This window comes from Molossus molossus, unplaced genomic scaffold (genome assembly GCF_014108415.1).
Source record: "Molossus molossus isolate mMolMol1 unplaced genomic scaffold, mMolMol1.p scaffold_m16_p_2, whole genome shotgun sequence".
Taxonomy (NCBI): Eukaryota; Metazoa; Chordata; class Mammalia; order Chiroptera; family Molossidae; genus Molossus; species Molossus molossus.
Window position 1 is genome coordinate 127,229,577 of NW_023425355.1, and position 18,248 is coordinate 127,247,824.

The 18,248-nt window shown below is 40.2% G+C and overlaps 1 protein-coding gene across 1 annotated transcript; it reads left to right on the forward strand.

The window, feature by feature from the left end:
- The first annotated feature begins 10,765 nt into the window (after window positions 1-10,765).
- On the forward strand, window positions 10,766-11,794 carry LOC118636674 (melanoma-associated antigen B10-like). The gene is made up of 2 exons (XM_036271803.1): window positions 10,766-10,867; window positions 10,940-11,794. Exons 1-2 carry the CDS (start codon window positions 10,766-10,768, stop codon window positions 11,792-11,794), a joined length of 957 nt encoding a protein of 318 aa, XP_036127696.1.
- Window positions 11,795-18,248: the final 6,454 nt, after the last annotated feature.

The window sequence follows — 18,248 nt, forward strand, 5'->3', positions numbered from 1 at the left end:
CTATCTTGAAAATTAATAATATATATTTTATAACATAAAACATATGGAGAAAAATTTGTGTTCAGAACTTACAAAATACTCCACTGTGCTATAGATTGTTTTGAAATGTAATATTATTTTAAAGGGACAAATAGTACATTTTAGGAAATGTCCTTAAGAAGCATGGTGAAGCATAAAAGAAATTTACTGTTGTTTTTTGTTTAAGAAGCAAAGAATTTATGACATAATGCCAATACATTTGAAGTAATCATTTAGTACTTATTCTTGGCTAAGTGCTAAACTAGAGGCTAGGGGCACAACAATGGAGAAGAAAGCTATGAACATTTGTGCTCTTGAGGAATTCACAGGCTACTAAGGCAGGTAATTTTTTAAATAAATAATTATGCACATTATTAAATAGTTGCGATTGTGATGAATGTTTTCAAAGGCAGAGTGTTATGGGCAAATAAAACTGGGTGAGTTTCCTTATTCTGAAGATGAAGGAGAAGTTAGAACTTAGACTGTTGGATGTAAGAGAAGAGTAACAGTATAGTAATGTGCGGTTAAAATAAAAATAGGGTTCAGAGACAAAGAAACCCTCTATGTCTGCCCCATGCAAATTCCCTTTAAGATCACCAGCTTGTCTAAAAACTAATCTCTCCTACTCTATGAGTTTCTGAAATGGAGATTTTGTTCTCAAATTTGATTCACTATAGTGTAGCTATGCACTCAGAAGATGCTCTTAGAAAATCTGAATATGAATGAATCTTCTTGTCCTACTTCTGTTGAGTTGATAATTAGGTAAGATTGCCCTTACTGCACACACAATGCAATATACAGATGATGAATTATAGAATTATAGAATTGAAACTTATATAATTGTATTAACCACTGTCACACAAATAAATGTAATTTTAAAAGATTAAAACATTTGAAAAATCAGCCCTGGCCGGTTTGGCTCAGCGGTTAGAGCATTGGCCTGCGGTCCAGAGAGACCCAGGTTCGGTTCCCACTAAGGGCACGAACCTCAGTTGCAGTTTGTCCCTGGCCCTGGTTGGGTTGTGAGGGTGGCAGCCACTCGATGTGTCCCTTTCACGTCAATGTTTCTCTCTGTCTCTCTTCCTCTCTCTCCCTCCCGTTCTATCTGAATAAAAAATGGAAAAATGTCCTCAGGTGAGGATTAAAATATATATATATATATTGAAAAATCAAAACAAATGAACAAACAAAATAAAACCAGACTCATAAAAATAAAGAACTGATGGTTGCCACAAGAAAGATGAGTGAAAAAGGTGAAAGACTATAGATAATAATAATGTGACAACTTCTCATGGTGACAGATGGTTACTAGACTTAGTTTGGTGAACACATTGTAAGATATATAAATGTCAAATCACAATATTGTACACCTAAAACCAATATAATATTGTATACCAACTCTACTTTAATAAAAAAAAATCAAACACTAAAGAGTATTTTTTAAAATGTCATAGTTCACTATACATTGACCATGACGTTCTTAATGTTCCCCTCAGTTTAACTAAACTTTAAACAGGCTTTTTCTTGACTATAGGCCCTGACTTTCTTTTTGTAGAGAATTTACTTTAGAAAACATTGTATTATAAATTTTTTCCCTGCCCCTTTGAGATATAAATCTTCTATAACTAAAGAATGTTTTTCTCAAGAACCTGTGAGCCATCCTTTTGAAATGTAATCAAGAAAACACCCCTTTCTTCCAGACTTCCTGATAGTTGGAGACTAATTTAGATAAGCACCAGTTAACAAACTCAGATATCCTAATTATTGACACTCCATTGTCCTCTAGTATTTTTCCATTAGCTCACCCCAGCCTTTAAAATCCTCCTGCCTGTTGTTTCATTGAGGCTGAGTTAAATTTCTCTCCCCACTATTGCAATAGTCTTGAATATATTCTTTACCTGTTTAACTGATTTGGTGCAATTTTTCCTTTACAGCACAGCAAATGCTGTTTCTCCATAATTTTATGTGAAATAAGATCAAATATTGCAGCTATGCTAAGGGCCACAATCAGGGTTAAACCAAACATATTAGAGGAGTGAAATAATTTTTTAGAAAGAAAGTACAGGTTTTATGATTAAAGTATATTTTTAGAAAACCCAGTAAGGTTTTTACAGTCAGAACTATGAAGCAAAGGTCTATATCCTGGTGCAAATTGCATGAAGTGGGTCCAAAGCAGCTTTTGACACTCAGAAGAGGAAACCAACTACTTAATTATTATCCTAACTCACTACCTAAGAAGGAAATAAAAATTGATGTTCAAAAGCTATTATATATCCTTTATAAACTGTTGAACATATATGTGTATATTATATTGCATGCAGATTAAATTCTAAATTTTGGCCTCAGTTATTCTCAGGAAAATTTTATTTTTATTTTACTGTATTTTGATTATCTTGCTCAATTTCTTATAACCTTTCTAGAGATTGTTGTAGGTATATGATTGATCATTAAAAGTAAAAATATAAACTTAGAAGATAATATTTCCTACCTCCACTTTCCCCCACACATGAGATATCTTTGTGTCCGCTATATATTTTACCTTTATTGCAATTCATATGTGGAGTCTCTAGTTTAGCACTGTGCAATAGAACCATCTGTAATTATGGAAATGTTCCAATAAAGTAACCTAGCCATGTTTGGTTAATGATCACTCAAAATCTGACTAGTGTGACCAAGGAACTGAAATTTGAACTTTATTCAATGACAAATTTCACTTAAATATAAATAATCTATAGGAAAAAAAGGGAAGAGGAGACCTAATTCCATTACAAACACACAAAATATATTATTTTGTATATCAGATACTTAGCATTCTTATATAAATGGCTACTGTAGTGGACAGTGAGCTAGTTTGTATCAATCATAAATTTATCTCATTGCCAGTGGATTGATAAGAGCTTGCTAGGAGGTTAATCATACAAAGTTTTTTTTTGTTTGTTTGTTTTTATCCTCACTCGAGGACATTTTTCCATTTTTTGTTCAGATAGAGCGGGAGGGAGAGAGAGGAAGAGAGAGAGAGAGAAACATGGATGTTAAGGGACACATTGAGTGGCTGCCACCCGCACGACCAACCAGGGCCGGGGACAAACTGCTACAGAGGTACGTGCCCTTAGCGGGAACCGAACCCGGGTCTCTCTGTACCGCAGGCCAATGCTCTAACCGCTGAGCCAAACTGGCCAGGGCCATACAAAGTTTTTTACAAGATTTAATCATAGTAGAAAATAAGATCCATACCTACCTAGATCATTTTTCAATCTTGGCACTACTGATATTATAAGCCAGATAATTATTTGTTGTGTGTGGGAGGGAGGTACAGAGTTGGGGGCTGGTGTCCTGTGTATAGAAGATGTTTAGTAACGGTCCTGGCCTCTACCCACAAGATGACAGAAGCACCTCTACTCTAATTATGACAACGGAACATGTCTTCAGACATTGCCTAGTATCTTCTGGGGCTTTAAGGAGCATCCACATAAGCACTATCTCTAATCCTAATGATTTGTGGTGGAATTCTGGCCACTTTTTCAGGCAATCTGCCTCCAAGACCACCCGGCTCAGCTAAGGAGGTTCATTGACAAACCTGTGATGCATATCTGAATATATGACTGTGAAGTAAGAGGTGGAGAGAAAATGTTATAGGAAAAAAGGAAGAGGAGACCTAATTCCATTACAAACACACAAAATATATTATTTTGTATATTAGATACTTTGCGTTCTTATATTTTTTATCTTTCAAAATGACTTGGTCTGTATTTCCTAATATGTTTGATTACTTGGAATTATCACCCACTTAAAGAGTTTCTAACTTCATATTATTTTGACCCATTTATTTAGAAAGTATTTAAATAGCATTCTAAATCTCACCTCTGTGAGACAAGAATAGAAATAAAATTCTGTTCTAAATCTGTCAAAGGTCAGAGTCACACTTCCTATTTCAAATATAAACAAATCAGCTCAGTACAGGGAAAGAAAGAATGTGTTTGGCAGCAACTAGGGAGGGGAAGAACATCATCTTTGGGCATGGTCCTGGATACAGATATTTTATAAGCAACAGTCAGATACAAACAGTCTTAGAAGAGTCTCTAAACTCAGAAGATGTGGGTTCTAGTTTCTGGCCTGGCATATTCAAACTGTATGACCTTCAGCAATTATACTTCATCCCTGAATGTTCTCATTTAATTGCACAAAGGCAGACCCTGTTCAGGTACTTCATCTTTTATTTAGCATTGTGTATGAAATGAAATTCTGTGAGTGTTGGTTTGTAGCAGTATTGTGAAAACAGTTAGGAAATATCTCTTAAGAAGCTTCCCAATGTAGTCTGGACAGCAATAACTGATAGTTATATTCATTACAAAGGCCTACAACAATATAATAATTACCTGTGCTTTTCCAGGATACATAATACATATTCACTTTCAGTAAGAGATTCATCACTTACAGGAAAATTTCTATCCCAGACTAGCAAAGCAGAATTAATTGCACAGACTACCATTTATCAATGCACTACTGTTTTTTCTTTTCTTTTTAAGCTAAAATGTATAATATCTGTGGTAATTTTTTAAATTTTCAATTGCATTCCACATTCAATGTTTTTTGTTTTGTTTTGCTTTGTTTTTGTTAATCCTCACCTGAGGATATTTTTCCATTGATTTTTAAAAAAATAGAGTGGAAAGGAGAGAGAAAAAATACATCTATAAGAGAGAGAAACATCCATTGATTGCCTTCTGCATGACCCCGACCCGGCTGGAACAAACCTGCAACCCAGGCATGTACCCTTGATCAGGAATCAAACCCTTGACCCTTCAGTCAGTGGGCCAGTGCTCTAACCACTGAGACAAACCAGCCAGGACTCAGTTTTACTTTGTATCAGTTTTAGGGGTACAGCATAGTAGTTAGACAATTATATACTTTGCTAAGAATTACCCCTGATACTTCCAGGACCTACCTGGCAACATACCTAGTTATAACAATAGATTAACTATACTCTTATGTTTTACATTACATCCCCATGGCAATTTGTAACTACCAATCTGTGCTTCTTAATTCCTTCACCTTTTTCACTGAGTGCCCCCAAACCCTTCCCCTCTGGCAACCATCTGTATCTATAAGTCTGTTTCTGTTTTGTTTCTTTCTTCTGTTGTTTAGATTCCACCTATAACTGAAATCATATGGTATTTGTCTTTCTTTGACTGACTTATTTCACTTAGCATAATATCCTCTAGATTCATCCATGTTGTTCCAAATGGTAAGATTTTGTTCTATTTTTATGGCCGAGTAATATTCCATTGTAAATGTGTAACACTTCTTTATAAAATTTTCTAATGATGGACACTTGGGTTGATTCCATAGCTTGGCTATTGTAAATAATGCTTTCATGAACATAGGAGTGCATATATTCTTTTGAATTAGTGTTTTGGGTTTCTTTACATATGTACCCAGAAGTAGAAATGCTGGGTCATAAGGCAGTTCCATTTTCAAACTGATACAAAATAACATTGAGCCCATACCATTTTTCATAGTTGCTATACCAATCTGCTTTCACACCAGCAGTGCATGAGTGTCTCCTTTTCTCCACAATGAGGTGGTATCTCATTGTGGTTTTGATTTGCATTTCTCTCATATTTAATGACATACAGCATCTTTTCATATGTCTATTGGCCATCTGCTTGCCTGCACATATTATTTAAGAGACATCATCTAAACCACTACTTGTTGCTTGTTTTATTATCATTTTAAGAGTTATGTCTATATTCATAGACAGGTCATTTATCACATATGTGATTTGCAAATATTTTCTCTCAATTCATGGCTTGTTTCTTTCATTCTCTTAATAGTGCCTTTCACAGAGCAAAATCTTTTAATTTTAATCAAGTCCAATTTATCCTTTTTTTATAGATTGTGCTTTTGGTATTGTAGCAAAGGTATGAGGCTTGTGTGAAAGTTCAACTTTTCCCCATGCAGGCATGCAATTGTTTTTCTATCAGGTGAAAAAATTACTCTTTTTTATTTACTTGCATTTGTGTCTTTATCAAATTTTAGTAGACATATTTGTATGGGTCTATCTCTGGGCTTCCAATTCTCTGTTCCAATGATCTATTTGTCTCTTCTTCCACCAACACTATGCTGTCTTGATTACTATATCTTTACATTAAGCCTTGGAATAGGATTGCGTGTCTTCAAACTTTGATCTCCATTTTTCAATATTGTGTTGGCTTTCTAGAACATTTAACACTCCATATAAATGTTAGAATCAGTTTGTATATATCTACAAAGAGTTGCTGGTATTTTTATTGGGATTGCATGAAATCTATAGATCAAGTTAGAAATAAATGACATCTTAATAATAATGAGTTTACCAATTATGAATGGAATATTTCTCTATTTAGTTCGGTCCTCTTTGACAAGTGTTTTGGAGTTTTACACAAATGAATCTGGTATATATTTTATTAGATTTATGTCTAACAATTATTGTGCATTTGTAAGTATTTTCGCTTTTTAAAATGTCTAACTCCATATTTATACTGAAGGTAAAGCAATTATACTCAGTTATCATTTCCGAGAGGTTTCCTTCATAGAGTCTTAGAGGTTTTCCACATAGACCATCATTTCCTCTACAAAGCATATATATTTTTTTATCCCTTCTGTATTTGTATACCTTGTATTTATTTGTTACGGCTTGTCTTGCACAAGATAGGACTTCCATTATGACACTGAATAGGAGTAATGAGAGGACATCCTTGTTATGTTTTCAATCTTAGGAGGAAAGTATTCACTCTCTCATTATGAGGTATAATGTTAGCTATGGGTTTTCTTACATACCCTTAACCAGATTAAGAAAGTTCCCTTCTAATGCTAATTTAAAAAATTTTTGATATGAATAGGTAATACAATTTCAAAATTATTTTTCTACATTAGTTGATGTGATTATTTTAAAATTCAGTCTGTTATATGATGAAGTACACGAATTAATTTATAAATGTTGAATTAGGCCTGAATTCAGGAAATTAGCACCACCACATAATGAAGTATTATTCTTTTTGCATATTGCTAAATTTTGCTTGCTATTGTTTTGTTAAAGATATTTTAAATCTATATGCATGAGGCATATCTGTTTATAATTTTCTTTTCCAGTAATGTATTTATTTGGCTTTGGGCTTAGGGTGATCCTGGCCTCATTCAAAGAATTAAGAATGCTTCCCTCTTTGATCTTCTGAAAAAGATTGCAGACTATGTATATTATTTCATCCTCAAATGTTTCCTTACTGTTGAGTTTAAAGGCAGGTGTGCTCACCTTGAGACAAAGACCAGATAAACTTACTGACTCCCCCTCCCCAAATTGCTCTAGCCAAACACAGTCACTTAGAAGCATCTACCCTAAATAAATTCATAGCATCTCAAGTATACCAGTGAACAAATAGGTTAAGTTAAAGAAATCCAAATATATCACAACATCAGTAAAATAACTGTCAATTGGTATGTCTCTATAGTAATAGATTACAAGATAAAATGCATTTGATCATGTCCAGGGGTGCAGCAATTCATGGTAAAAATTTTTTTAGCAAAATAAGAAGTGATGTCTTGAAAATATTATTTTCCTCATGAATAAAAATAGTGTATTCCTGTATTTATTTGGGACTTCTTTCCCTAAGTCTGTCACTCTATCAGAGATTTCCATTTCTTAAAACCTCCAGCAAACTCACATAAATGTGAAATGTTACCAACATTCCCACTAAAGTCAAGATAAAGACACAGATGTTATGGTACAATATCTACTGTTTAAAAGCAGACTGTAATACATTAAAAGAGGAATAAAAGTATCGAAATAAATAAGAGCAAGGAATATTAAAAGGACAGATAGTAAGTGGTGACAATATGATCCTCTAATTAGAATTCCAAAGGAACCATTGCACAAACTATTCAAATGAATAAGAGACCCCAAAAGCTACTGAAGAGAAGACGACTGTGCCAAAATCAGGAACCTAGACATACAAAAGCAGTAGCTAATTAAGATAATTAATAGAAAATATCCCAAGAACAAAAAGAAACCTAACAAAAATGTACACTGTCTTTTTGGAGGTAGCTATAAAAATGTATTGATACACCTAGGGAAAGAAGTCCCAAGTACATACAGGAGTGCACTATTTTTATTCATGAGGAAAATAATATTTTCAAGATGTCAGTTCTCCTTATTTATAGATTCATTACCTGCTCTAGATGGAATTTTGCCCCACCCCTCATTCATATGTTGAGCCCTAATCCTCAATGTGACTGTATTTGGAGATAGGGGTCTTTAAGGAGGTAGTTAAGGCTAACTGAAGGCATATAAGAGTGGAGCCCTAATCCAATAGGGCTGATGACCCTGTAAGAAAAGGAAGATGCCAAAGATCACTCTCTTTTTTATCTGTGCATTTACGGAGAAGAGTCCATGTGAGGACACAGCAAGAAGGTGCCCATGTGCAAAGCCAAGAAGAGAGAGCTCTCAACAGAATGTGAATGTGCCAGTGCCTCTGTCTGGGACTACTAGCCTCTAGAACTGTGAGGGGGAAAATATCTATTGTTAAGATTCCCTGACTGTAGTATTTTGTTATTCCTTTGCCCGCGGTGATGAATACCTTGCCTCATAGGTATGTAGCTTGCAAGGTGGCCACTAGACTCGGGCTGCTATTTCCTGGAATCAACCCCGAGAAACTGTAAAAGGGGAAATGAAAGAGTAACACCAGCCACAAAACATAAAAAGAGAAACCCCTAGAAGAGACTGTATGTACTGAACTAGCACCTGTGTGTGGACATGACCTGGAGTTGAGACAGGTCTGTAGCCCGGGAGAGGGTCAGATGACAGAATTGGTTGGAGGAAAGATTTTAAAGTTCAGCCCTTGTTTCTTCCACTCTGCCCTGACACAATGCATTTCTCCTGCTTCACTGAAGAACCCAGAGCAGCTCCTCAGAGCCCGTGTGCCAAGATCATGGGTAATATCAGCATGGCGCCAACATTTGGGGTTGTTTGGAACAGTGTGAGTCCAGAAACTGTGCAGTAACCACCTGAGACCTCCTTACAGGGCGAGGACAGGCCTTTTAAAAAAGTTACATTATTCTCAAACATAAGGAATTACCAAGATATACATCCTCCCATGAAAACACACACACACACGTTAGAGATGTGAATATATTTCTTACTATGAATGAGGGGAAAAAAATAAAATAAACATCCCTGCACAGGACTGAGCAATGTGAGATAATGTCAAAAGATCTGGGTCTCACAAAATCACGCAGCTCAGCCTCTTCCCCTTAGAAAGGAGATGATTTACAGTAGAAGGTTTCTCAAGTTTGGCTGGGGAACAAATACTGTGGGTCAGCGAGTTTCCCTTACAGCCCACCAGCCTTAATGAGACCCTGCCTTGCACTGTGACTTCCCCATCTCATATCTAGCCTGGGGCTCTTACCCATTTTCTGCATAAGGTCTGCAGTAGGGAAACAGCTCAGAGCTTTCAGAGTAGGTATTTCCCAGGAGCCTTTAAAGGAGCAGCCCAGAGACACCCTCTTCCCTGCATTCCAGCAGAGAACTAACAGGACAAGCCACACAGAACAGAAGGCCATCCCAGAGCCCCTCCTCTGCTTTCAGACCTGGGAAGCCCTGGACAGAGCTGTCTGCAGAAGGGGCTCCCAGCTGACTTCCACCTGCAGGGTCCCAGGTCCTGGATAGGCTGTCAGCAGCACAGAAACGTGACCCCCGCCCCTCCCGCCCTCCGGACGAAGGAGCTCTCGCAGACAGAACGCCGCGTGGACCCAGGCACGCTCACCATGACCCACCCCGTGCGCGAGCTAAGAGGCCTGGGGCTCTCGCAGACAGAAGGCCACGTGGACCCGGCCCGCGCGCACCATGACCCACCCCGCGCGCGAGCTAAGAGGCCCGAGGCGTGACTGTTAACGCAAGAGGCCCGAGGCGTGACTGTTAACGCCAACGACCTACCGCTAAGTTCTGACTGGATGTTCCCGGAAATGAACACTTTGATCTGAATCTGGTAGACTCAGATCAAAGAGAGAAAACCCCCAGGCTTTATTCGGAGGCCAGGAGTCAAGGAGAAGACCCTGAGTAAGGACTGGGGGTACCCTCAACCCCGCACAGACCCCTGCCCCCACGGTCTACCTTGGGAGCCACCTGGCAGGGCTGTCAAACTGGGGTGGGGGTGGGTCGGGGCGGTCTTTGGTCTCACGGGGGTGGCCACAGGACTGAGTACTGTAAACCGTAATTATTCAGGGCATGGGGGATCCCGTAAGACCCTGCTCCTGTAGTCAGCTCTGGAAGGCCCCAGCAGGGTGGGGAGATAAGGCTCTCCCTCGTTTCCTCCCCAGGCCTCTCAGGAAGCTAAGGCCATTGGTGTAAGGAGTTGAGCCTCACAGTCGCAGAGGGGAGGATGCTGGGCCCTGCCCACAGTGGTTGACAGGATGATCCTACATGTGAAGGAGGAGAGGATTCTCCACCTCAGAGCACAGGGGACCCCACAGCCCCTGCTCTCAGCCTAGGGCACACTCTAACTTCCTCTGTGGGTTGTCCGGGCAGAATCTGATTGGAACAGGAGCCCTGTGGGTTCCCAGAGTGCTGCCCTCAGACCCTGCAGAGATGGCCTTGGTTAAAGCCAAGGTACAATGTCCCTGCTGAGGGTGCACACACCATGTCATTCCCCCTCCTCCAGGTGCCCTCTTTGCCTGCCCTCCTGCCTGCTTGTGCCTGCTGTCCCTGACCAGTGTCATCATGCCTCGGGGGCGGAAGAGTAAGCGCAGAGCCCGTGAGAGACGCCGCCGGGCCCAAAGGCAGGCTCAGAGGCTCCAGGGTGCTCAGGCCCCTGCGGCAGAGGTGGAAGAGTCCCCCTCCTCTGCTGCTTCGGAAAGTTCTTCCCTGAGCTCCCCTTCTCCTGGCCCATTCCAGGAGCCTCAGGGAGCCACAGCCACTTGCTCTCCTGAGGCAGATGTCTCATGCCCAAGGTCTGGTGATGGTGCCAAGAGCCAAGATGAGGAAAGTGCAAGTGCCTCCGGGGCGGCGCCCAGCACTTCCAGTCCCCGCAGGAGCCCTCTAGATCAGAAGGCATTTCTGTTGGTGCAATTCATGCTGCGCAAGTATAACCTGAAGGAGCCCATAACAAAGGAAGACATGATGAAGCATGTCATCAAACAGCACCAGCACTACTTCCATGAGATCCTCAAGAAAGCCTCCGAGCTAATGGTGCTGGCCTTTGGCATTGATGTAAAGGAAGTCGACCCTGCCAGGCACTGCTATGGCCTGGTCAACAAGTTGCGCCACGCTGGCGATGAGAGCCTGAGGGGAGAGATCATGCCCAAGATGGGCCTCCTGATGACCATCCTCTGTGTGATCTTCATGAAGGGCAACTGTGCCAGTGAGCAGGAGATCTGGGATGTCCTGAATGCGATGGGTGTACATGCTGGAGAGGAGCACTTCGTCCACGGGGAGCCCATGAAGCTCATCACAGAAGACCTGGTGCAAGAAGGTTACCTGGTGTACCGCCAGGTGGCTGGCAGCAATCCTCCACACTACCAGTTCCTGTGGGGCCCACGGGCCCATGCCGAGATAACCAAGATGGAAGTCCTGAAGTTCTTAGCCAAGCTGCACGATACCCACCCCGGTGCCTTCCCAGTCTGGTACGAGGAGGCGCTGAGAGATGAAGAAGAGAGAACCCGAGCCAGATTTGCAGCTATGGCTCGCACCGGGGCCCCGGCCAGTGTGCCTTCCAGGGCCAATTTCAACAGGTTCTCCCACATGTATTGAAATCTGAAGCACTCTCTTCACTTTGTGCTTCAAGTAGTGGGGGGGGGGGGTGTGGAGGGGCTTAGGTGGTGCTGGAGGGAACACAGTGCACATCATCTCTGTGTTCTATGTTAGTAACTCGTAGCTTTATCTTGTTGTTGCTGAATGTTTTCAAATGTCGTTCTATAAAAAGAAAAAAAAAGTTTAGCTTTAGAACCTAAGTGTATGAATGATATTGGTTACATATTTAACTTTGTTTATGAGGCTTAAGAGTAAGAGTTTTGCTATTTTACTAAACAAATTGGGTAACCTTCCATCTCATTTAGTGATCTGGAACAAGAAGACATGCCATTGAAAAGGCATTTGGTTAGAAATGTGAAAGGAATTAGTGGTAAGAGTTGAGATCAAAAACTAGAGAACAAAGTAAAAGATGGTCAATTGTTGGTTCCCCTTATTCTTTGTATTCTGCCGTTCTGTGAAATAAAAGTTATAGACCTGCACTTGCTTCATTTATTCAAGTACATAGGAGAAATTAAATCATAATGAACTGCTTCCTGCCTTTTTTTACTCCTCAAACATTAATTGAGCATCTACTCTTGGGAAGGCTCCATGGTGGTAGGGGGGATGGTAAGAAAAAGAAGACAGAGCCACTGCCCCTAGAATGATCAAGGCGGGAACCAGCTACCATAAAAGGAAGATGGTGAGATACCCTCTAAGACAAAAATACAAGTGGAAAGAAGTATGAGGAGGGGAGGAGGGAGGGTCCTGATGAGGGCAGTCAAGTGTAAATGTCCTGAGGCAAGATAATCTGAGGCCTTGGTAAACCTCAATTCCTTCAATGGCAGGCAATTTGCAGTTAAGGTGGGTGGTGCCTCAGAGGAGGGTGTGAGGGTGGTGCCTCAGAAGGGGGTGTGAGGGGGGTGCCTCAGAGGGGGGTGCCTCAGAGGGGGGGTGTGAGGGGGGTGCCTCACAGGGGGGTGTGAGGGGGGTGCCTCAGAGGGGGGTGTGAGGGTGGTGAGCAAGAGCCAGACCCTTGGGTGGTGGGTCTCAGACTTGAGAGGCTGAGACCCTAATGGAGAACTGCTTTTAGCAGTGACTTTGGGGTCATGGATAAAGCAGAGAGAACTTTCTGCCAGGGGCAGGGATGTAAGGTGCCCTGAGCTTTTGTCCCAGTGCAGAAAAACGCAGTCCACAGAATAGGTATTTTATCCCCATCATCTCCAGGGAATTTCTGAGAAATCAGGGTAATACTTCCTCGAGGTGGGATCCAAGCAGCCACTGTGCTGGCACTCATTCCTGGGCTGGGAGAAGCAGTGTGTGCTCCATAAAAAGGGCATTTTAGCTAGCTATCTGGAGTAAAAATTGGCAAACTCTAAGGGAGGGCTTGATTTCGGTAGAGGTAAATGAATGAAAATAGGTGATTTGGATCAAAGGGCATTTGGAAGAGGGGAAAGGGAGTTGTTTTATGACACACATGTTAGGTAGGAGCTTTGGGTTATATCCAGAGGAGTGGGATTCCCCAACATCGAAATTACATACTATTTCCTCTAAGAGGAATGATTTGCTAAGGTATTTTTCTTGCTAAACAGAATTTTTGGCAAAGTTATCCACTGTTCTTCAGCACTGCATATTCTCAGACATATCCTGGATTAACATAATAATACAAAACAAATCCCCCCAAAATAAAAATCTCAACGGGAGAGTGGGTCATATCTGGGGTTCAAACAAAATCATAGCAATAATTGCCATTCTCAATGCACACTGTTCACTGTGCCAGGTGCTTCACATTCGTTACACTCATCCAGCAGTCCTAGAAGGAAGGATGCACCAAACCCACTCCATGGATGAAGAATCTGAGGCTCAGGGAGTTTGCTGAGGTGCTGAATTCACAAGGCCGGTGAATGATAGAGCTCTAGTTTGAATTTGTTAAGTACTCACACTACTCCACTCCTCCCAGCCTTGTGTATTAATTCATTCCTCTTCTCACTATTCCATGATGTTTCTCAGGCAGTGAGACGCAAAAGCCTGTGGCTAAAGTACTGAGGACAGGCCTAAGGAAGGAAGGGGAACATGGGAATCAAACACAATTTGGAAACTGTCTGGGAGCTTCATTTAGCCCGGGTCCTCCTGCCCCAACCCCACCCCAGGGTTCCTTGAGAGCTGACTCTGTCCTGGTCCCAGCTCAAGTACCCATTCCCAGCCCTTGGGTCCATTATGGTGCCCTTCCCCTGCGTCTTCCCCACAGTGTCTCCTGCCCACACTGGAACCTGTCCTGTCCTGCCAGTCGGTTCTTCTCTGCATCCTCCTCTGCAGGCTGCACTCCTGCTCCCTGTGGAACATACAGCCCACATCTCCAGCCATCCCCAAAGTAGAGCATCCAACTTCTGCAGATCCCGTCCTTCACTGTGGACCCTCTGATAGCAGCAGCCCCTTCTATGCAGTCATTCACTTCAGACAGTGAAGTTTAGACACCTCCTCATCCCCTCTGGGTGCCTCCTCCACATTCTCAAGGTGTTTTTAAATCTGCTGATGACTCGAGTCTGATTTGGCATAGAATTTATTGGTTCTTGGGATATAACCCTGAAGTTAGGATGTTTTAGAAACCACCCTAATAGTTCCTGCTGGTTTGGCTTAGAGGTTAGAGCGTCAGTCTCTGGTCCAGAGAGACCCAGGTTTGGTTCCCACTAAGGGCACATATCTTGGGCACATACCTCGGGGACGTACCTCGGTTGCAGTTTGTCCCCGGCCCTGGTTGGTTGTGCGGGTGGCAACCACTTGATGTGTCCCTTCACATCGATGTTTGTCTGTCTCTCTGCCCCTCTCTCTCTCCCTCTGACTCTATCTGAACAAAATATGGAAAAATATCCTCGGGTGAGGATAAGAAAAATAAAAAGAAACCACCCTGATATTTGCAGTAATTTTAATGGGCTGAACTATTTGAGTTTGGCTACTGACCAAATATACTAATAAATGACTTTACCGCCCTGGCCAGTTTGGCTCAGCGGTTAGAGCGTCGGCCTGCGGTCCGGAGAGACGCGGGTTCGGTTCCCGCTAAGGGCACGTACTTCGGTTGCAGTTTGTCCCCGGCCCTGGTTGGTCGTGCGGGTGGCAGCCACTCGATGTGTCTCTTCACGTTGATGTTTCTCTCTCTCTCTCCCTTCCTCTCTCTCCCTCCCACTCTATCTGTACAAAAAATGGAAAAATATCCTCGGGTGAGGATAAAAAATAAAAATAAAAAAAAAATAAATAAATGACTTTACCTTGTTAGTGAAAACCAAAGCCTCCCCCATAAGGAGATGAGAAAAGATCATGGAAACCACTATGTAAGCCAGCATTTATATAGACAGGATTTCTAAAACCCAGAAGTCCACTTAGGAGGTGAAAAATGGCTCCATGGCAGACAGACTATCCTTGATAACAAAAGAAAAAGTCAAAACATTCTTCTACTGCCCCCCTGTCTCTTTGTTTTCCCTGAGAGAAATTTTGGTTTTAAGTCATAGTGCAAATAGTCTCATTGTCCCAAATTTCTAACAGTATGGATAAATCACAATTCTCTTTCCTTACTACCATTCCTCCAAAATTCATTCCTGTACTCAAAAGTAACCACAATTAAAATTTTGTGTTATTTCATTTTTTTAATGTTTTGTTTTTCAATTACAATTGACATGCAATATTAGTTTATATTAGTTTTAGGTTACAGCATAGTGATTATACATTTATATAATTTCCAAAGTGATTCCCCCCAATAATTCTAGCAGCCTGCTGGCCCCACACATAGTTAATACAATATTATTGACTATATTCCTTATGCTGTACTTTACATCCCTGTGACTATTTTGTAACTAAAACATTTGTGTCATTTTAAAATTTATTCTAGACTTATCATTACATATATGTGTTATAAAAATACATTGTGAGTTTTTAATATACATGGATAATGGTGTACGTATTGTTCTCTCTTGCCATTGTCACTTACTAAAATGAATGCAGGATCTTTCCGTGAGAGCACATATGGCTCCACCATTTAAATACTTCCTAAAATTCTAAAGTGTGTATGTGTCATCAACATTAATTTACCCATTCTCTTCCTGATGCACACATAAGTTGTTTACCATTTGTTACTGTGATTAATAAAACTGAAATCAACATCATTGACATTAATTCTTGAGAAGGAAAGACAGCAAAGGGCAAATTGAATTAAAGTGGAAAGAATGTGATGATTGTAAATTTGTATAAATATTGCCTAAATTCTGTTCTAATAAACCTGTATTGATTCATATTCTCGTATAATAATATATGTAAATAATTTACACTCTCACAGGTGTTTCATTTTATCAGCCATTTAAATTTTGGTCAACATTTTGGGTGAAAATATATTGTCTCAGTTATTTTAATTTCCCTGTTTTCTAAGTAGGTTGAGCAGAAAATTAACTTAATCTCTCATCCATAGAAAGCAAGATTTCTTCAGTGATGCCTTGAGTACCAAAATTCCTCTGGGCATGCTTTAAAATTCGGAAATGTCAATAACATTTTTCCTTTTACTTTGAGAAAGAAAGATTTAATCAGAATGTGTAGGTACAAGGGAATGGATTCAGACAGAACACCATCAGCTAGTGAGGAACATCAATGGGATCCAAGGAGAAAGCAATGTTCAGAGTCCATGAAAGGGACCATGAAGCGCAGAGAGCACAGTCCTCTGAAGATCAGGATTCCATGACACAATCTATATCTAACTGCTATACAGTGGTTGTAAATATTTTAGATGTGGGATCTTTTATTCCAATTTAAGCCTTCCCCAGAAATCCAATCCATGATTTGAAGGCAGGTAAGTCTGGATGAAGAGGGAACTGTAAACCCTTTATTCTGCCCACTCAACACCCTTTCATCCCTCAGGGCAGTGGGCCCTGGAACACACATGACTCTGGCCTTCCCTAAGGACTACTAGGAAAGCTCGGTGCTGGAACACCCTCTATCATCCTTTCTGGTCTTGCTTTTAAGTTTTGGTTGTTGGGACCAAAGCAGCACATACTGTTTGGCTGATCTTGCCTAACCATTGAGGCAAAAACATTTCTGACTACTGTATCTCATAGCCTATGAATTCTTTGGTTTTCCACTCTGAGGTGAACAGGAACCATTGGCTGTCTTGTGTGAACTCTGGATTTTATGTGGCTTTCATTTCTCTGGTACCTTGTCTTGTGAACTCCAGCCACCTTGGCCTCCCCAAATTCCAAGCTCTATCTCTTCAACTCAAGAAAATGGAAAACTCTGCCTGAGTTCCCTCTACTTGTACAAAGGGCTGGAATTTCTCTTAAGGTAGTAAGCTGGGGCAATCACAAGGCCGACTTCTTATGTTTCCTAAATCTCAGGGATCATTATTCTTCATTACCTGATGTAGTGTCTTGCAGACCACTGTTTCATATATTTTTCATCTCGATTGTTTTTATTATTTCTGGCAGGAGCTTAAATGAAATTCTTACTACTAATTTTGACAGGAAGCAGAACTTGCCTCTTTCAAAATATAAGTGGAACCATACTCTCTGTTCTCTTTTGTATCTGACTTTTTTCACTTAGCATAATGTTTTTGAGTTTCACCCAATTTGTATCATGTAAAAGAGGTTTCTTCTTTCCTTACTGAGCAACATTTCCTTATTGAGTATTATTCCATGGTATAAGAATTTCAATTTGTTTAAACGTTCATGAGGAGATTGTCCTTTGAATTGTTTTCAGTTTATATCTATTAAGAATAGATGTGCTGTGAACATTCATGCACAAACCTTTTTGCAGACATATGTTCGCATTAAATAAATTTCTAGAAGTGAAATTTCTGGGTAGTAGGGTAGATGTATGTTTAATTTTATGAGAGACTGATAGAACATTCCAGCATAGTTGCAATATTTTTCACTCAACAAAAAATGTGTGCGTGTTTTGATTGCTTCATATCCTCACTAGTACCTTGTGGCATCAATCAATCTATTTATTTGTAACCACTCTAGTGGGTAAGTGGTCTTGTCTTATTGTGACTTTAATTTAAATGTTCCTGATGTGCTTGAATACATTTTCAAGGGTTTATTGGCCATTTACTTATCTTCCTTTGAGAAGTGGCCATACAAGTTTTTGCCCAATTTAATTAATGTTTTTCTTTTTATTATTAAGCTATTAAAGTTGTATACTTATTATGAAAATAAGTCCTTTGTTATATATATGGGTTGTTCATATTTTAAATAAGTTGCTGGCTTGCTTATTAATTTTCATAGTATCTTTTTATTCAAAAGATTTTTTAAAATTTTGCTTTATTATTTTTCCTTTTATTGTTACTATTTTCTGGCTTTTGTCTAAGAATTATTTGACTACTTCCAGCTCATGAAGATATTCTCCTGTATGGTCTACTAGAAGCTTTAATCTTAGCTCTAAGTTTTAGGTCTATGATCCAACACAAATTAATTTTTTGTATTAAGTCAGGTAGTAGTCGAAGTTC

What these genes read in the sequence shown, in the direction of transcription:
- LOC118636674 (XM_036271803.1), top strand. Translation starts at nt 10,766, where the DNA reads ATGCCTCGGGGGCGGAAGAGTAAGCGCAGAGCCCGTGAGAGACGCCGC. An exon ending in CTCAGGCCCCTGCGGCAGAG is followed by an intron (nt 10,868 to 10,939) that starts GTGGAAGAGTCC and finishes GGCCCATTCCAG; the next exon opens with GAGCCTCAGGGAGCCACAGC.